The 21,326-nt window shown below is 41.8% G+C and overlaps 1 protein-coding gene across 1 annotated transcript; it reads right to left on the bottom strand.

The window, feature by feature from the left end:
• Window positions 1-1,482: 1,482 nt before the first annotated feature.
• Window positions 1,483-2,665, bottom strand: LOC103122233 (olfactory receptor 7A10-like). The gene has a single exon (XM_007532828.2). It carries the CDS (start codon window positions 2,452-2,454, stop codon window positions 1,483-1,485), a length of 972 nt encoding a protein of 323 aa, XP_007532890.2. The 5' UTR covers window positions 2,455-2,665.
• Window positions 2,666-21,326: the final 18,661 nt, after the last annotated feature.

Here is a 21,326-nt window from a genome sequence, read left to right as displayed (position 1 = left end):
GAGTCCCTGGTCTCTCATCTCCATATTTTTTGATTGGATAGATACAGCTAGAAATCAGGCAGAAATGGGGAGGTAGAGAGGGAAAGAGACAGAGAGACAATGCTTCACCACTCACTAAAGCTTTCTCACTGTAGGTGGGGACCTGGGGCTCAAACTTGAGTTCTTGTGCATTGTAAGGTGTGCTCAACCTGGTGTGACACTACTCACCTACATATATATTTTTTTCTATATGTGAGATAGCACCTTTAACACCTACATTCCATGGCTCTGAGACAAGCCTTGGGTCAAGCAGAACCTGTAGACCATCAAACTTGGTTATATAAACTTTCTGACAGGTATTGTTGAAGTGTGTCTTGTAATCAACAGAAGAAAACAAAACTAGGATATCCAGAGTATAGGTTCTGCTCAAAGAATGTCTCTCACCCAGTAGTTTTGACCCAAGAATCCCAACAAATAGCATCTCTAACAATATAAGGTAACACAGAGAAGGATCAAATAGGATCAGACCAAGTAATTGAGCTATTGATATTAAACAGATAATAGACACAATATGAAAGCTCTGGTTTTCTTTTTCTCCAAAAGGAAATTATGTGAATGACCTTCCCTACAAAGTCTGTTCTTTCCCTCTCACTAAAAGAGCTCATTATTATTGACAGAAAAAAAGTTTTTGAATCAAATATGTCATGTGAGAATAAATCACATCAGGGAATCCATTTAGCCTCGTGGGCTATGGAAATGTGCAAATATTTTTATTCTGCTTTGAGAGAGAGTCCGGAAGATATGAAAATGGGTAAAGGGAAAAGCTATTTATCTTACAGAGGAGGAGCTTCATAAAAACAATTCACTGAAGTTGCATAGAGATGTGATATCCAAGGGTCAGGCAGTGGTGCACCTGCTTAATTTAAGCACACATACTACAATTTGCAAGGACTCTGGTTCATGCCCCTGGTTCCCACCTGCAAGGAGAAAGCTCCACAAGTGGTGAAATAGGGCTGCAAGTGTCTCTCCAACACTCTCCTTTCTTTTTTTTTAAATAGGTTTCAACAATCTTTTTTATCTTAATTTATTGGATAGAGACAGCCAGAAATCAAGAAGAAGGGGAGATAGAGAGGGGGAGAAACTGAGAGACAGCTGCAGACCTGCTTCACCACTCCTGAAGCTTTCCCCCGGCAGGTGGGAGACTTGAACCCAAGACCTTGCATATTGTAGCACGTGTACTCAACCAAGTACACTGCCACTGGTCTCCTCACTCTCCCTTTCTATGCCCCCCCCACCTCTGTTCTCAAGTCCTCTCTGTCTCTATCCAATAATAAATACTTTTAAAAATACAAGTCATATCCAAAGGTATGATAATTCCAGAATAACAAATGAACGGGCAATCTACGTTTCTATCAGAAACGTTTCTATCAGAACAAAGAAGAGCATTCAGGCTCTGAGTTTTTGTGATAATTGGCACTTCTCCAGTTTCAAGAGTATTGGCCCTTATTTGACTGTCAGACCAAAGAATCGTCTCAGAGCCCTCTTGATGTCTTTGTTCCTGAGGCTGTAGATGAAGGGGTTCAGCATGGGGGTGACCACTGTGTACATCACTGAGGCTATTGGACTTGAGAGTGAGCTGTGGGTACTAGAAGAGCTCAGGTAGACTCCTAGGACTGAAGAATAAAACAAGAGAACAACAGAGAGGTGAGACGCACACGTTGAAAATGCCTTGTACTTCCCTTCCATGGAAGCAATTCTCTGTATCGAAGAAACAATCTTGGAGTAAGAGTAAAGGATCCCAGCACAAGGGCCACCACCCAGCACTGCTGTTATCAAAAACATCAACACGTTGTTAAGAAAGGTGTCAGAACAGGCAAGTTGGTTCATCTGATTGAGTTCACAGGAAAAGTGGGGGATTTTCAGGTCTGGAGAGAAGGACAATTGTAACACCAACAAGCCGTTGAACACAGAATTCCCTATACTCACAGTCCAGCACCCCAGAACCAGCCATCCACAGAGCTGGGGGTTCATGATGATCATGTAGTGCAGGGGGTGACAGATGGCCACATAGCGGTCATACGCCATCACGGCCAGGAGGAAGTTGTCCAGTGCTCCAAAAAGCAAGTAGAAACACATCTGGGTGAGGCAGCCTGCGTAGGTGATGGCTTTGCTCTGTGTCCAGATGTTGTACAGCATCTTAGGGATGGTGGTAGAGGTGAAGCACATGTCCACCAAGGACAGGTTGGAGAGGAAGAAGTACATGGGGGTGTGGAGGTGGGAGTCTGAGCTGACGGCCAGGATGAGGAGAAGGTTCCCCAACACAATGACCAGGTACATGGAGAGAAAGAGCCCAAAGAGGAGGGGCTGCTGTTCCGGGTCCTCTGATAATCCCAGGAGATAAAATTCTAAAATTTTTGAGTCATTGCATTGCTCCATATGGCAGAGGAAGCTACAAGAGAAGAAAAATAATGACATTTTTTCCCTATCAGAGAAGAAAATGACATTTTTTCCCTACCAGAAAAGATGTCCACATGTTTGAAATCTGATGATTAAAACTTTGTTACTGTTACATAAGGAAATGGCAGAGCCCAGAGCCAAGTCTGAATCTGAGCACTTGTATCTAAGTATATATCAGTAGTACATGACCTTCCCTTTGAGGGAAAGGTTTATTTTTATTATTTTTTTTATTTTTTACCTTAGGACTACTCATCTCTGGCTTACAGTGGTGCTGGGGATATAACTTGTGATCTAAAAGCCTCAGGTACCTCAGGCATGAATGTCTTTCTGTTATGGTTTTGTCAGTGCTTCCTTTTTATAAATAAAATTTTTTTTGAAAAAAGAAAGTCTTTTTTATTTTTCAAAGATATTTATTTATTTATTCCCTTTTGTTGCCCTTGTTGTTTTATTGTTATGGCTATTATTGTTGTTGTCATTATTGGATAGGACAGAGAGAAATGGAGAAAAGAGGGGAAGACAGAGAGGGGGAGAGAAAGACACCTGCAGACCTGCTTCACTGCTTGTGAAGTGACTCCCGTGCAGGTGGGGAGCCTGGGCTCCAACCAGGATCCTTATGCAGGTCCTTGTGCTTTGCCATCTGCACATAACCCACTGTGCTACCATCCACCTCCCTAGGAAAGTCTTTATGTATAAACATTGTTTTATCTCCTTGACCCTTATCTCCTAAAAAATTGTGATAACTGTGCTTTCTCGTTCTTCTAAGCAAACTATGTCAAGGTGTTTCAGTGTTGTCACAGAAGAAAATTTCTTGATGTGTCTCAGCCTTTACCCAACAATCACACAGCTGTAAGAAACTATACAAGGGGGAGTTGGGCAGTAGCAGCAGGTTAAGTGCAAGTGGCACAAAGTGCAAGGGCCAATGTAAGGATCCCAGTTCGAGCCCCCAGCTCCCCACCTGCAGGGGGGGTTGCTTCACAAGTGTTGAAGCAGGTCTGCAGGTGTCTATCTTTCTCTCCCCCTCTCTGTCTTCCCCTCCTCTCTCCATTTCTCTCTGTCCTATCTAACAATGACAACATTAATAACAACAACAATAATAACTACAACAACAAGAAAAAACAAGAGCAACAAAAGGGAAAATAAATAAATATTTTTAAATATTTAATTATTAAGAAAGAAAGAAAGAAAGGAAGGAAGAAAGGATACAAGGGGCCAGGCAATGACACATCTGGTTGAGGACACACATTAGAGTGCACAGGGACCTGGGTTCAAGCCCCTGGTCCCCCCCTGCAGGGGGAAAGCTTCACAAGTGGTGAAACAGGGCTGCAGATATCTCTCTGTCTTTCTGCCTCTCTATCTCCCCCTCTCTCTATTTCTGTCAGTCTCTATCCAAGAAATAAATCAGATAACAAAAAATAATAAAAAATAAAAGAAATGGTACAATGAGTGCACCTGGTTAAAAGCAAACATTACAATACACGACAGGGGATCAAGGCCCCAGTCCCCAGCTACAGGTGGAAATCTTCAGGAGTGATTAAGTAAGGCTGCAGATGTCGTTCTTTCCCCACTGTTTACTCCACCCCCCTCTCCTCTCAGTTTCTTTCTGTCTCTATCCAATAGTAAATAAATGAAGTATTTTCAAAAAGGAAGGAATGAAGAGGCTGGACAGTAGTGCACTGGATTAAGCGCACATAGTATGAAGCGCAAGGACTAGAGTCAGGATCCCATTTTGAGCCCCCAGCTCCCCACCTGCAGGGGAATCACCTCACAGGTGGTGAAGCAGGTTTGCAGGTGTCTGTCTTTTTCTCCCTCTCTCTGTCTTCCCCTCCTCTCTCCATTTCTCTCTGTCCTAGTCAACAATAACAATGACAACAGTGGCAACAAAATGGGAAAAAAATGGCCTCCAGGATCAGTGGATTCATAGTGCAGGTACCCAGTCCCAGCAATAACCCTGGAGGCAATAAAGAAAGAAATAAAAATTTTACTGTCCTAAAAAAGAAACAAAACACAAGATAATACTGGGTGACTTCTCAGTGGATGTCATTGATTTATTCATTTATTTATTTATTCATTTATTTATTCATTCATTTATTTGGGGCTTAGTGGTTTACAGTCAACAGTAAAATACAATAGTTTGTACATGTGCAACATTCCTCAGTTTTCCACGTTTCCAGTTCAGCCCCCACTAAGTCTTTCACTGCTGTCATGTTTCAGGATTGAACCCTCCCCCCACCCACTCAAGCCCACCCCAGAGTCTTTTACTTTGGTGCACAGACCTCAGTCCACGTTCTGCTTTTTATTATGCCACTTATTATAGAAGAGTCAGTGGTTCAGACAGGAGAAGGGAGAATTGCTAAGGGGAGGTTGGGGACCCATATCCCAACTTTGGAACAAGATGATGGTTTGGTGGAGGGTGAGATGTACTGACATCTATCTTAGGGAAATATGAAAATGTACCTTGTTTACTCAGATTTTGTTAGTCTAATCACCATCCCTCAATGAAGTGACATGATCATTGGAAATAACCACAACAAAATAATTTTTTCCTCATCAAATGGCAGGCTTATTTGAGGAAATAAATTGATGTTTCAAGCAATAATTCCCAAGGGTCAAGTATGATGAACACATCAAAGGCACTTTATGAAAAAAATACAGACAAATATCATTGCAGGGTATCAGGTTTGATAAGGAAAGCAAGCAAGAAGTGACAGCTTGAGGGGGGGGCTGACTTTTTACTGGTCGTTCAAAATAGGTATCACTGCACTTGCTTTTATTTCTTTTTATTTTTTGTTTTACTGGAGATTTAGTGGTTTACAGTCAAAGGAAATACTGTTACTGGCAGATGTGTAAAATTTCTCAGTTTTCTGCAAAACATGCCCCCCCCCAGCCTAGGTCATTCAATACCATCAAACACCAGTACCTGAAAGATCCCCTTAGCCCCCGAGACCTCTTTGCTTTGATACAAAACGCCAAGCCCTGTCCAAGTTCTGCTTTGTGTTTCCCCTTCTTTTCTGATTTCTCAGTTTCTGTTCATCTCCTTGCCCCCGCCCCATTTTTCTTTCTTTCTTAGAGTATGGACCAAAATCCTTTTTAGGTTGCAAGGACCACTACTGAAGACAATTTAAATTCCCCTCTGTTGGGTTCTTTCCTGAGGTACCTGCTGTATTCTCACACTCACCTGGGTGAAATCTGCAAGTGGAGTCTAATGTCCTCCCTGGATGGTGGATGGTGGGAACAGCAGCTCTGTCTTCAGACGGGGTCCACAGGAAGGATGGGGTTTTCAGTCTTTCGACCAGACACAAGTGCGCAGATACAAACACCCTTCTGACTCAAAGCTCAGGGGCGGCAGGAGTGAAGACATTTATGCTTCGTTCTTCCAGCTCATCTGCTCATTAGCTCAGTTTCATCTTCACTCTACATCCTGAATAGATTCTGTCTCTGGGGAAGACTTCCGCAACAGAGGAGAACTTTTCTCTTCTTGAGTTCATCATCCCAAGAGACTTGTTGAAGAGGCAGAAGCATTCGTTCGATCCTGCTCTTTGACTCATCCCTGCTTTCATAAGATCTAAGGCTGGACATTTTTGAAATCTCCTTATTGTTTGTTTGTTTGTTTGATCAGATCCCTGCTCAGCGCTGGCTGACGGTGGTGCTGGGGATTGAACCTGGGACCTTGGAGTCTTTGTAGAATCACTGTAGTGTTTCCCCAATATTACTATTATTTTCTCCAGAGTCCTGCTCAGCTCTGGCTGATAGTGCAGTTGGGGATTGAACTGGGACATCAGAGCCTCAGGTAGGAAAGTTGTTTTTTTTATTTTTGGCAGAATGATGATGCCACAGAGGTTGGACCAATTTACATTCCCACCAGCAGTATAGGAGGGTTCCTTTGACCCCACACCCTCTCCAGCATTTGCTGCTGTTACTTTTTCTGATGTATGACATTCTCACAGGAGTGAAGTGATATCTCATTGTTGTCTTTATTTGCATTTCTCTGACAATCAGAGACTTGGAGAATTTTTTCATGTGTTTCTCAGCCTTTTGGATCTCTTCTGTGGTGAATATTCTGTCCAAGTCCTCCCCCCATTTTTGGATGGGGTTATTTGTTGTCTTGTTGTTGAGTCTGTCAAGCTCTTTATATATGTTGGTTATTAAACTCTTATCTGATGTATGGCATATAAAGATCTTCTCCCATTCTTTGAGGGGTCTCTTGGTTTGGTAGTGGTTTCTTTTGCTGTGAAGAAGCTTTTTAATTTGATGTAGTCCCACAGGTTTATACTTGCCTTAGTCTTCTTTGTAATTGGATTTGTTTCATTGAAAATGAAACCGGGAACAGCTGCTGGCTATGATAACATCACCCCAGAACTCGTTCTTAACCTTGGCCCCATGGCAAAGAAGTGGCTCGCTTCATTCCTGTCCCACATCTTGGAATCTGAGTCTATGCCCAAAGTTTGGCGTCGTGCGAAGATAATAGCGGTTTTGAAACCAAAGAAAGACCCAACACTGGCCGCCAGCTATAGACCAATTTCTCTCCTCTCCATGTGTTACAAACTCCTTGAGAGACTGCTTCTGTCACATATTTCTCCTCTTACAGAGAAATTCCTATCACCCACCCAAGCTGGTTTCCGCCCAGGAAGATCTACCTGCGAACAAGCCCTGGCCCTCTCAACTTACATTGAAAATGGATTCCAGAAGAATTTAAAGACGGGTGCTGTCTTTGTTGATCTCACAGCAGCCTATGACACGGTCTGGCACCGTGGCCTCCTAGTCAAGATCTCAAGATGCCTGTCTCCATGGGTGGCCAACACTATATCGTTTCTTCTCCAAAACAGAAGATTCCGGGTGCATCTGGGTGACAAGTCTAGCAGATGGAGACTTGTCTCAAGTGGCCTCCCCCAGGGCTCTGTTCTGGCTCCTATGCTATTTAATATTTACATCAATGACCTCCCAGAAACTTCTTCAAGGAAGTTCATCTATGCCGATAACATCTGCTGTGCAACTCAGGCATCCAAGTTTGACATCCTCGAGGAAACACTCATGAAAGACATGTCTCTGATATCTGATTACTGTAAAAAATGGCGACTAATCCCTAGCACTGCAAAAACGGTATCATCTGTTTTCCATCTATACCATGCCTCGGCCTCGCGTGAGCTTAATGTGCAGCTTGGCGATATGAGAATCCGGCATGAAGCCCAGCCAGTCTATCTTGGCGTTACTCTTGATCGCACTCTGTCATTTCACAAACATCTCATAAAAACTGCAGCAAAGGTTTGCGCGAGGAATAACATCATTGCAAGACTGGCCAGCTCCTCATGGGGTGCGAGCGCTTCCACACTACGATCATCATCTCTGGCATTATGCTATTCCACTGCAGAATACTGTGCCCCAGTATGGTTCCGTAGCCCCCATGTCCACTTGGTCGATTCCAAACTATATTCCTCCATGAGGATAATTTCTGGAACCATCCGTTCCACCCCGGTTCCATGGCTGCCAGTTCTTAGCAACATCGCCCCGCCAGATATTCGTCGGGATGCGGCATCATCTAAGTTCATTTCCCACGTCTACGCTCGACCGGACCTGCCAATATACGTGGATATCTTCGCCCACCCTGTCCGACGCTTGACGTCTCGTCACCCAATGTGGTCCCCTACGCCTACACTGAACTTCTCTGTTCCAGACTCTTGGAAACAGAGTTGGCAGTCAGCTGAGGTAAAGAACAAACACCTCATCACAGACCCCTGCAAGCGTCAACCTGGCTTTGACCTAGCATGTTATGATTGGGTCCTCCTCAATCGCTATCGAACAGGCTATGGCCGGTGCGCTGCTATGTTCCATCGCTGGGGAGCCAGAGATGACCCGAACTGCCCCTGCGGCTACAGACAGACTATGACCCACATAGTCAATGACTGCCACCTCTCCAGATTCAAAGGAGGTCTCGAAACCTTATATCAGGCTCAACCTGACACTGTTGACTGGCTACGGAAGAAGGGCAAACGCTAGAAGAATTGAAAATGTCTTTAAAATTTATGTAGAAAAGAGTTCTTCCAATATTTTCCTCTAAGTATTTGATAGTTTGTGGCCTAACATCCAAGTCCTTGATCCACTTGGAATTTACTTTTGTATTTGGTGAAATACAATGATTCAGTTGGTCCAACCTCTGTGGAGAACAGTCTGGAGAACTCGCAGAAGGCTAGAAATGGACCTACCCTATGACCCTGCAATTCCTCTCCTGGGGATATATCCTAAGGAACCCAACACATCCATCCAAAAATATCTGTGTACACATATGTTTTTGGCAGCACAATTTGTAATAGACAAAACCTGGAAACAACCCAGGTGTCCAACAACAGATGAGTGGCTGAGCAAGTTGTGGTATATATACACAATGGAATACTACTCAGCTGTAAAAAATGGTGACTTCACCGTTTTCAGCCGATCTTGGATGGACCTTGAAAAAATCATGTTGAGTGAAATAAGTCAGAAATATTGGGATGTATTGGATCGACCTTCTCGTGGTACATCCCGTGAGTACCCATTTATTGGGGAAACTGATGATCCTTCCTAGCCGACTGAATCCACATGGATCCCAGTCACTTTCAAAGCCAGCAACAAGCAGACATCAGGCTCAACCTGACGCTGTTGACTGCCTATGGAAGAAAGGCAAACACTAGAAGAAGAAGTCAGAAACAGAAGGATGAATATGGGATGATCTCACTCTCAGGCAGAAGTTGAAAAACAAGATCAGAAAAGAAAACACAAGTAGAACATGAAATGGAATTGGCATATTGCACCCAAGTAAAAGACTCTGGGGTGGGTGGGTGGGGAGAATACAGGTCCATGAAGGATGATAAATGACATAGTGGGGGTTGTATTATTAAATGGGAAACTGGGAAATGTTATGCATGTACAAACTATTGTATTTACTGTTGAATGTAAAACATTAATTCCCCAATAAAGAAATAAATTTAAATAAAAAAAGAATGATGATGCCATCGCCCTAGTCATAAATCACAATATTATAGGTCCTCTGTCACATATCTAAGAAACTTCTTTCTTCCTCTCTCTCTGTTTATTTCCTTCTTATTTGTATGTTTATTTATTTTTATTAGTTCTTTAATAAATGATTAGCAAGACTATAAGATAACGGAGGCACAATTCCACACAGTTCCCATTCTCTTTCACTGGAAGCTTCTTTATTCTTTATCCCTCTGGGAGCATGGATGATATTTTTTTTCTTGGGTGCAGAAGGTAGAAGTTCCGGCTTCTGTAATTGCTTCTCCACTAGACATGGACATTCACTGGAAGCTTCCTTATTCTTTATCCCTCTGGGAGCATGAACCATATTTTTTTCTTGGGTGCAGAAGATAGAAGTTCTGGCTTCTGTAATTGCTTCTCCACTAGACATGGACATTGGCAGGTGGATTACCACCCGCCCCCAGCCTGTTTCTATCTTTCCCTAGTAGGGTAGAGGCCATATTTTACTATCTAGAAGGCTCCACAGTTACAAGTGATCAGTACCAAAGACCATAATTTAGAAAGAAGAGCCCCCAAATCACTCTGATGAACTTGCATTATCCCTATCTGCAGCATGATTCTTCATAAAGGATTCTACAAAACATCTGCACTGAAGTCAACCACTTCTATTTAACTGAATATTATCTCAATAGAAATGATACCCTTGAACTTTGTTTTCATATACCTGGCAGCTTCGTGATATGATCAGTCTAAACAAGAAGGACATGATGAAAATAAAACAAATATTGGAAATAATTTGTTCAATTTATGTATCTTAAATTGATAAGAGATGCATTTTTTAAATATTTGAATTAATCAATTAATTATTATTTTGTTTATTTTGCCTTTAGGGTTATGGGGGTTACTGCTAGGGCTCAGTGCCAGCACTATAAATCCATTTTATTAGATAGGACAGAGAGAAATTGAGGGAGGACGGGGAGATAAAGAGGGAGAGGGACTGAGACACACCTGAAAACCAGCTTCATCATTTGTGAAGTAATCTCCCTATAGGTGAGGAACCTTAGGGGGACTTGAACCAGGATCTTTGTGTAGGTCATACCCTTCACACTATGTGCACTTAACCTGGTACACCACCACCTGCCCCTTTTTTATTTATTATCAGATAAAGACTGAAAGAAATTGAAAGAGGAAGGGATATAGATATAGAACCAGAAAGAGACAGAGAGACACCTTTAGTTCTGCTTCACACTCCTGAAGCTTTCCCCCTGTAGGTGGGGACCAGAGACTTGAACCTGGGTCCTTCTGCACTGTCATGTGTGTGGTCAACCAGAGATGCATTTCATACATGTATAAATATGCATCATATAAGTCTCTATATGTGTGTGTTTGTATGTTATCTTCCTAAACATGCATGTACAGGAAAACTAATTATAGTATGACAATTGTAAGTTGCCAATCCAGCTCTAAGACTTTTTGATAACTGTGGTGGTTCTTTTTGGGAAGGTAAGGACACAGAACTTTGATAGTGGGTGTAGTTGTGGACCCTTGCAACCTTACAAACATGTAAACCACCATGAAATCCCTAATAAAACATTTATTTGTAGGGGAAATTTGAGAAGACAAATGAAAATAAGGAATTTTGCATCCAACAAAAGGAAAAACTTTAGGGAGTGGTTCATAACTATTCAACGTTGAACATGTGTCCTTATTTTACTCATGATTTACTTTTCTTATCTTTTTAAAAAAAATTATTTATAAAAAAGAAATACTAACAAAACCATAGGATAGGAGGGGTACAACTCCACACAGGCCCACCAAGAGAACTCCATATCCCATCCCCTCCCCTGATAACTTTCCTATTCTTTATCCCTCTGGGAGTATGGACCCAGGGTCATCATGGGGTGCAGAAAGTGGAAGGTCTGGCTTCTGTAATTGCTTACTTGCTAAACGTGGGTGTTGACTGGTTGATCTATACTTCCAACCTGTCTCTCTCTTTCTGTAGTGGGACAGAGCTCTGAGGATGCGAAGCTCCAGGACACATTGGTGGGGTTATCTGCCCAGGGAAGTCTGGGTGGCATCATGTTAGTATGTGGAACCTGGTGGCTGAAAAAAGAGTTAACATATGCAGTCAAACAAATTGTTGACTAATCATGAACCTAAAGGCTGTAATATTGCAGATGAAGATTTGGGGTCTGTTGTGAAGATAGCTAGTAGGTCTATTTTAGTTATATTCCAAAGGGCCCATGACTATACTAGTTTTTTCCTGAGTCCGACATCTGATGTGCAGGTGGACCCAAGTTATTGTCTGGGGAGATGATGTCATGACTGGAAAAAGGACCAGAAAGCTGGATCAGGAAGCAAGTAGCTCCCAAATAAGGGAAGTGTATAAATATAGTTGTCTGTAAGCCTCGTCGATTTGATCTGTGGCCAGTATTTGGTTTAGGAGTCTATGTAACCTCTCCATCCCTATAGGTCTGAGCTCACATTCTGTGGTCATGAGTAGGAACGTTCCAAGTTGCCCCAATTTCAAGACCCATTTTCCTCAAGTGGTAGATAGAGTATGCTATCCAGCCTCCCTTCAGAGGATGGAACATTCTCTACTGTTGTTGATCCACATTGAGGGCAGGGTCCTATTGGGGCCCACAAAGGGGTCCATTGTGTTGTTTCTGATGGAGATGACCAGTGACAATGGAGAGAGGGATCTATTCTAGGCCCATCATGTCTGTTTAGGAATCTCAGGACACTCTGACTAGGGCCCCAGATGATGGGGTGGCCTGATAGTGACTAAAAAGTCATCATTAAAGTATGCCAGTTTCTTGCCTTTATTCAGCTTTTGCAGACCTTACTTTAAGAAAGTCAGCTTTGGGAGTTTTTTACCTTGTTGAGTGGGAAAAACTATTATCTGCACATTTTAATACTCTTTCCTTACCACAAGACAAAAACTTTGAAGACTTGGGAGTGGGGCGGTAGCGCAGTGGGTTAAGCGCACGTGTCCCAAAGTGCAAGGACCAGTGTAAGAATTCCGGTTTAAGCTCCCGGCTCCCCACATGCAGGTGAGTCGCTTCACAGGCAGTGAAGCAGGTCTGCAGGTGTCTATCTTTCTCTCCCCCTCTCTGTCTTCCCTTCCTCTCTCCATTTCTCTCTGTCCTATCTAACAACGATACAACAATAATAACTACAATCACAATGAAAAACAGCAAGGGAAACAAAAAGGGAAAATAAATAAATATTAAATATTTTAAATAAATAAATAACTTTGAAGACTCAAGAGAGGAAGCCTTGACAACCCTGAAATATCAGTTTTTAGAAAAGCTAAAACTCAGATTTGGGGAGTTTATATTTTGATCACTCAAACTCTATAAGATAGTTGTTTCTTGAGTAAGAGAAAAAAACAACAACTGACTCCTTTTTTAATTTTAGTAGTGATTTAATAATTATTAGCAAGATTATAAGACAGCAGGGACACAAGTCCACACAGTTCCCATGGTCCAACCCCTTCATTGGAAGCTTTCCTGTTCTTTATCCCTCTGTGAGTATGGATCAAATATCTTTACGGGGTTAGAAGGTGTAAGTTCTGGTTTCTGTATTGATTCTCTGGTGGGCATGGTATTAGCAGGTTGATCCATACTCTCAGCCTGTTTCTGTTTTTCCCTAGTGGGACAGGGCTATGGGGAGGTGACAGTCCAGGACACATTGGTGAGGTCATCTTCCCAGGAAAGTCAGGATGGAATCACAGTAGAGTCTGCAACTTGGTGGCTGGGAGGTGGTTATGTATAAGTCAGGACAATTTGTTCAATAAACAAATACTTAAAAGTAAGAATACAGTAGATGAAAATAGTTATCTTAAGGTGGAAAAAAGCTATGAAGTCTAATTGAGTTCCAAGTGTGTGCATGGCTTTAGTAAATTTTTCCTGAGCATGATATCTAACATGCAGGTGAACTAAACATACTGTCTGGAAACATGGTGTTAAGAGTTGAGAGTAGGATTAGAAAAGTAGATTGGAGCAGAGTATCTTTGAAATTTAAGGAAAGCATATAATTACCGTTAACTGAAAACCAGTTGGCTTCTAAACAAGTCTCTTGAGACCACAGCCTCATTAAGACATGTCCCATTTCTCTCTGCACCAGTGTCTGCAGGGAATTCGTGAGTTTAAAAATTGGAAGACGGCAGGGAAATACACATAATGAGCAAAGTTGGTTAGCTCTAACTATCTTCTCTGCTTAGTCACCCAGATTGTTTATCATTGGGCACAGTGTGGTTGAATATATATCTTTCCCAAAGTCAGGTTTCAGAAGTGATAATCTACTCTCCTATCATTTCCAGGAGTAGACCTTCATTCTCCACCCTCCAGCATCCAGGTAGGTATTCAGATTTCAAAACAGAAGCGTTCCTCTCAAGTACACATCCAGGTGAGTCTATGAGCTGGTGAGGTTTCACATGAGAAGGTCAGAGGTAACAAGAGCTGAGAACTTTGACAGGAGGTCACAAGAGGTCCTAACAAGCCTAGTCAAGACTCTAGTGTTATATGCGTGTGTTTTCTGTTTTAACATATCTTTTTAGTCAATGTCTTTTTATTTTTTAACCTACTAGAAACATACAGACACAACTTTTTAAAAAATTTATTTATTTCCTTTTGTTGCCCTTGTTGTTTTATTGTTGTAGTTATTATTATTGTGACATCATTGTTGGATAGGAGAGAGAGAAATGGAGAGAGGAGAGGACGACAGAGATAGGGAGAGAAAGATAGGCACCTGCAGACCTGCTTCACCACTTGTGAAGCGACTCCTCTACAGGTGGGGAGCTGAGGGCTTGAACCAGCATCCTTATGCCGGTCCTTGCGCTTTGTGCCACATGTGCTTAACCTGCTGCGCTACCGCCGGACTCCCACAGACACAACTTTTTAAAAAATTTATTTTTTTGTTTATGTATTATTTTGATAGGCAGAGGGAAAACTGGGAGAGAAGGGAGAGATGGAAAGAGAGAGAGAGAGAGAGAATGACCTGCAATCCTGCTTGACCACTGGTGAAGCTTCCCCCCCCTGCAGATGGGGGCTGGGGACTTAAACCCTGATCCTTGAGCTTTCTACTGAGTGAACTACTGTTGGCCTGCTTCTAAATTCTGCTTCTAAGACCCCTTCTGTTGCATTGCTTGACGCTGTGGTCTATTTATATAATCATTGTTTTGCCTGCACTGGTTTAATCCCCACTCACTGGTTCGCGATCTTTTTCCACTCCGCCCCCTCTCCTAGTCATATCCTGTTTTCCACATTTTAATCCCCACTGGTTGGTGCACTATTTCCTTCTCCCCACCCCTTATCCTACATACATCCCTTTCCAACCTGACACTTCTGCCTCAGGAGATATAAAGGACAGGGCTTTCTAATGAAGACAGATTAGATTAGATAGCTTGCACTGCATTCCTCATCAATAAAGATTGAACTGCGTCCCACTCAGCCATGAGTCCCTGGTTATCTCTCTCCCGCCCGCGAAGCTAGCCCGGCAAACTACCACCAAGCCCCCCTTTTTCCTTTATTTTTGGTTTTTTTTTTTTAATTATTTTCCTCTTCTTTTTTTTCTTGATGGAGGTAGAAATAAATAATAAGAGGGATGGGAGAGGGAGAGAGAGAGAGAGAGGGAGAGAGAGAGAGAGCTTCCCCACCACATCCAGTATGTGCAGACCTGGAAATACCTCATTTTTTTTCTGTAAACTCAACCAGGTCCTTCAACTTTCTTGTTCTGACATCTTTCTAATGTCATCTTGATGCTTTTTGCTGCTGTATTGCTGACAGCTGGCCCCCTGGCTGGGATCCTCTGCTCTTACTCTAAGATCGTCATCTCCATCCATAGAATCTCCTCAGCTCAGGGGAAGTACAAAGCCTTCTCCAACTCCCAGAGGATTAAAGAATAGGGAAGCTATCAGGGGAGGGGATAGTTACATTGGAATGTATTACATTCAGTTTTTTATTGGATAGAGAAGAGAGACTCCTGCAACACTACCACACCACATGTTAAGCTTCTCTCCTGCAGGTGGAGGGTTTGGAGTCTTGAACCCCAGTACCTGTGCATGGTAATATGTGCACTCAATTTGATGCTCCTAGTGGTGCTCCCAAACCTTATATAAATTTCTTTAACTTTTCTGTTGCTCATTCAATAGTGGCTTTCCCATTTTCTTAAATTTGCTTCACACCAAAACAGAGGTGTTTTGGAGTTTCAATTTATTTGATTAGATAACATAGATTTTTTTTCTTAAGTAACAGATGGTGTACAGTTGAATCTTTTTGCTAAAAGAATTTTTATGACTACATTAATCCTATAAAACTACATCTAAACTATATGATTTCTATGTTTGTTTGTTTGTTTTTGCCACCAGTGTTATCACTGGGGCTTCAGGTTTATAAGACACCCCCTGTTGACAATTATTTTTTCTTCTTTCTTTTTTAGAAAGAGAGAGTGAGAGAGGAAGATAAATAGCAAATAATAAGAGAAACACAAAAGTATTGGCTGGCGGATTCAAAGAATCACATGTGTATATTTTTTTATTGATTTCATAACGATCAACAAGACCATAGGATAAGAGGGGTATAATTCCACACAATTCTCACCTGAAGAGTTCCGTATCCCATACCCTCCACTGGAAGCTTCCCTATTCTTTATCCTTCTGGGAGCATGGACCCAACAAGATCATTATGGGGTATAGAAGGTGGAAAGTCTGGCTTCTGTGATTGCTTATCAGCATGGGTGTTGGAAGGTCGATCCATATTCCCAGCCTGTCTCTCTCTTTCCCTAGTGGGGCAGGGATCTGGGGAGGCGGGGTTCCAGGACACATTGGTGAGGTCATCTGCCCAGGGAAGTCAGGCTGGCGTCATGATAGCATCTGCAACTTTGTGGCTGGAAAAGCATTAAGATATAAAGCAGGGGAGTTGGGTGGTAGTGCAGCAGGTTAAGCACAGGTGGTGCAAAGTACTTTGGTAAAAGTGAAATGGAATCAGAATCCATCTAAGGCATTGTTTTGATGGTACAGTGTTTAAAAGATTGGCATGTGCACTTTATATGTAGAAAATAAAGGGCCCGGAGAACTCTTAGAAGGCTAGAAATGGACCTACCCTATGACACTGCAATTCGTCTGCTGTGGATAATATCCTAAGGAACCCAACACACCCATCCAAAAAGATCTGTGTATAACTATATTCATAGCAGCATAATTTGTCATAAGCAAAACCTGGAAGACACCCAGGTGTCCAACAGCAAATGAGTTGTCTTAGTAAATTGTGGTCTATATACACAATGGAATACTACTCAGCTGATAAGAAGAATGACTTCACCTTCTTCACTTCATCTTGGATGGAGTTTGAAGGAATTATGTGAAGTGAGATCAGCCAGAAAGTGAAAGTTGACTTCACTCATGGACAGAGGTTGATAAATAAGAACACAAAGGCAAAGCAGAATTTGGACTTAGTCTGATGTAAAACTCCAAATTAAAAGACTCTGGGATGGGTAGGGGGGCTTCCAGGTCCTGGTGCAGAATGGTGGAGGAGGAATTAGGGTAGGGGTAAGTGTGTCTTGCAGAAAACAAAAACTTTACCCATGTACCAGCAACTGTATTTACTGTTGACTGTAAACTATTCATTCTTCCAATAAAAATGTAAAAAAAAAATAAGTGGGTCTGACAATGGCTTATTCAGTAGAGACCATAGGTTGCCAGGTATAAGACTTGAGTTCAAGACTTTGGCTCTACTTGAAGGGAGAATACTTCATAAGTAGTGGGCCAGTGCTGAAAACATCTCTTCTTCTGTCTTATTCTCCCTTTCTCCCATCTCTCTCTCAACCTCTGTCAAAGAAAACAGGGAAAAAAATGGCTACCAGGTCTGGTAAGGCCATCATGTAGGCATTAAGTCGTCACAATAACCAAAGTGTCAGGGGCGGGGAAACAAGAAAGAAGAGAATAAAGGAAGATAAGAAAAGAAAGGAAGAGAAAAGAAATGAAAAAAGAAGAGAAAAAGGAAAGAGAAAAGAAAAAAGAGAAGAGGAAAGGAAAGGAAAGGAGAAGAAAGAAAAAAGAGAAAATAAAAGGAAAGAGGAGAAAAATAAATGAGACTTAAAAAAAAGGAAAGAAGAGACAAAGAAAAGAGAAGAAGAGGGAGTCGGTCCATAGCAAGTGGGTTACATGCACGTGGCACAAAGCACAGGGACCCATGTAAGGATCCCGGTTCAAGACCCAAGCTCCCCACCTGCAGGAGAGTCGCTTCACAAGCAGTGAAGCAGGTCTGCAGGTGTCTGTCTTCCTCTCACCCCCTCTGTTTTCCCCTCCTCTCTCCATTTCTCTGTCCTATACAATAATGACGACAACAATAGTAATTACAACAACAAAACAATAGGGGAAACAAAAGGGAATAAATAAATAAATATTTTTAAAAGAAATAAAAGAGAAGAAGAGAAAAAGAAAAGAAAAAACAAGAGAAAGAAGAAAGAATATAAGTTAAGAAAACACAACTTGGAACTTGTGAGTAAACATGAAAGTTTTGATTCATTGACAAACACATCATTAAGACAACACAATATGATGCTTAAGGTTAATATGAAAGCAATTAATTTCACTTCTTGTCAATGAAACCAATAATTTTCTTTGAAGATAATAGCACAAGTGAGGTCCCATCATCAAGATTCAAGAGAAGCAGCTCTACACAATCATCTGCCTGAAACTTTGTAAAGTGATCAGTTCAGTGTTGTAAGTAGTTTCAGGGAAGATAACACTATGAAAGTCCACAAGGTGCAGGAGAAAGAAGGAATCAATACAATAGACTGGCTTGAGTTCTGAACTAGTCTTTACTAGAACTAGTCTAGACAATACAGTGTTATTAAATAAAGTTTCCTGTATGACCATATCTGTGATCCATAAGGAAATCACAATCATAGAAGTTGGAGTAACAGGAAGGAAATTCTAATGGGCAGATTTTCAGAAACGTTAAGTTCTTATCCCCCAGCTAGTAAAAACATTGGTAGATCAGACATGATAGGATGCTTCTTGGTTGATATTTTTCTTGTTTTATGCATTCGAATTAAGAACCTGAGAAGTCACAATTATCTTGTCTCTACTCTGGGAGAGACCTTCATTTTTTCAACACCACCCATCCCTGGAAAAATCCAGACTTAATATTCAAGTATTCATCCAGGTGAGTCTGAGAGTTGGGAGCTAATAAGAACTTTACTACCCGAGGAAGATGGGTCCTGAAATTAGTGCAGCCTCATATGTACCTAGCTGTGACCACAGTACCAACTTAGACCCACAGGGGTGCAGAGATTACATAGGCTCCTGTGCTGAACATGGGGCCCAGATCAAATCGAGGGGGGGGCTACAGTTAACAATATTTATACACTTTTCCCTATTTGGGAGCTACTCTCTTCCTTGATCCAGCTTTCTAGTCCATTTTCCAACTATGAAGCCATTTCCCCAGAAAATAACCTGGTCTACCTGCATATCAGATTTCAGGCTCAGGCAAAAACTGGTAAAGTCATGGGTCTTCTGGAATAGACCTAAAATAGACCTACTTGTTTTTTCCAGAATGGAGACCCCCAAATCTTCATCTGCAATACTCTTGCCTTTAGGTTTATGACTAATCAAGAATTTGTTCTGCTTTATATCTTAACTCTTTTTCAGCCACAAGGTCCCTGATGATACCATGATGTCAACCTGACTTCCCTTAAAGTAAGATACATGAACTGTAGCATGGATTCAGTGTTTTGCTAAGAGTATTTATTCATGAATTCATTGCATATCTGATTATGGTCAATTTGACACTGGTTGGCCAAGTCCTGTTTACCTTTTCCCCTAAGCAAAATAGTCACAAGTAGGTTTATTTATATGGGAAGACAGTGGAATGTAAAAGAGAGAGTTAGGTAGACAACCTCACTATTTGTCCTGAAGCCCTGATTCCCCAGGTTCTTTCCCCACTAGGGAAAGAGAGAGACAGGCTGGGAGTATGGATCAACCTGTCAACACCCATGTTCAGTGGGGAAGCAATTACAGAAGCCAGACCTTCCACTTTCTGCACCCCATAATGACCCTTGGTCCATACTCCCAGAGGGGTAAAGAATAGGATAGTTATCAAGGGAGGGGATTGGGTACAGAATTCTGGTGGTGGGAATTATATGGAATTGTAGCCTCTTATCCTATAATCTTATCAATATTTCCATTTTATAAATAAGTAATCACTGGCACCACCATAAGCCTTGAGTGGAGGAGTGCTCTGGTCTCTCTATCTATCTCTCTGTATTTTTCTGTCACTAAAATAAATAAACAAATAAAACTGCAGGAAAATGGCCACCACCAGGAGCAGTGGATTTGTAGTGCTGGCACAGACCCAGAAAGGCAAAAATAAAAAAAAAAAAAATGAATGAATGAAAAGAAAGGTGTGATCAAACGCACAGATATACTCCATACTCTTGAATGTTTTCTTTGAACTCACTGGATGAACTAGCATTTCATTTACCCCTTCCTATACCCTGGTATGCTTCCAGTTCTGCTTCTAAAACCCCTTCTGTTTCATTGGTTTAATCGCCCCTGCTTAACACTGTATTCTATTTACATAACCACAGTTAACTAAGCACTACCCTGCCTGTGGGGCATTGGTTTAATCCCCACTGGTTCATGATGTCTTTTTACTCCGCCCCCTCTCATTGTACACCCTGATTTTCACCAGTCTCTTTTTGATCCACCCTCTCTATGTCACATCCTGTTTCTACCCTACTTGGCTATAAGGACAGGATTGTGATTATATATAGTTTAGATAGCTTAGATTGTGCTGCACTCCACGTGAATAAAGACTGAACTGTGTACCACTCAGCCATGAGTCTCTGGTCGTCTCTCTCTCCTGCCCATGAAGCTAGCCTGGCATAATAGCGCCCTGAACTGTGACTGGCATATGGCCCACAACCAACGTGGAACCTATCCTGCCCATCCCCCATATAAGTAAACTTGGCTACCCATCTGCCATGGCCTGCCTTTCTACTTATGAAGAGGTTTTCCAAAGCTTCTACTCTTTCTTCATGAGACAGTTTCTCTGTCTCTGGAACATTTTGCTCTGGTCCACACTTTGGTTCCCTAACCGGGAACTTTGGTTTCTTATGACTGTGATCATAGAGCTTGGAAGATGCACGGAGATTTCTCCTTGGACTTTCTGGATTCCCTCTCCGAGTTTTCCCGAGGAGAAGGACTACATTTTGCTCCGGGCCACACTTTGGTTTCTTATGACCATGATCGTAGAGCTTGGAAGATGCATGGAGATTTCCCCTGGGACTTTTTGGACTTCCTTTCACATGTTTCCCATGGAGAAGGACTACTCTAACTTGAAGAGCATTCTCAAGTACCCTGGCAGTCCCCAAGAATGGAGAAACGTGGGTAGTTCTACCCTCCTGATTCGATTCTTTCTTTGATGGGAAGACACTTTTAAAAATAGATGCCTGCAATTCTGCAGGAACAGTTAGAAGCACCCTAAATAGAATTTTGAGGAGCTTTTTGGACTAGGACGCCCTCCGGGGACTCATGATGCTTCATTGTGAGATCTGGATAATCTGGCTCAAGGTGAAAGAAGCAAAAGCTGCCTGTGGCTTTTCTCTTGATTCCCCCTCGTTGTTCTCTCTGAATATCTTAAGTTTGCTGTCTGCTTTCAGTTGTGTTCATAAGAGAGTGATTAGAATGACTAAATTTTTGTATGAAATTGACTTTTAAAAAATTCTGGATGCAGCCATGATTTCTAGAGACATCCAGAAACAATCCAAAAAAATGTTTTTTCCTCCTTTGATTTTTTTTTTTACATCTTGGCATAAATCTGAAACGTTTAATCCTGAAAACTGTATGAGTTATGGGCGGGGAAGATAGTGCAATGATTATGTTAATGATTCTCATGTCTAAGGCTTCTAACCATGGT

This window comes from Erinaceus europaeus, chromosome 23 (assembly GCF_950295315.1).
Source record: "Erinaceus europaeus chromosome 23, mEriEur2.1, whole genome shotgun sequence".
Classification (NCBI taxonomy): Eukaryota; Metazoa; Chordata; class Mammalia; order Eulipotyphla; family Erinaceidae; genus Erinaceus; species Erinaceus europaeus.
The sequence above is the reverse complement of the archived record's forward strand: the minus strand, read 5'-3'. Positions and strand labels throughout refer to the sequence as shown.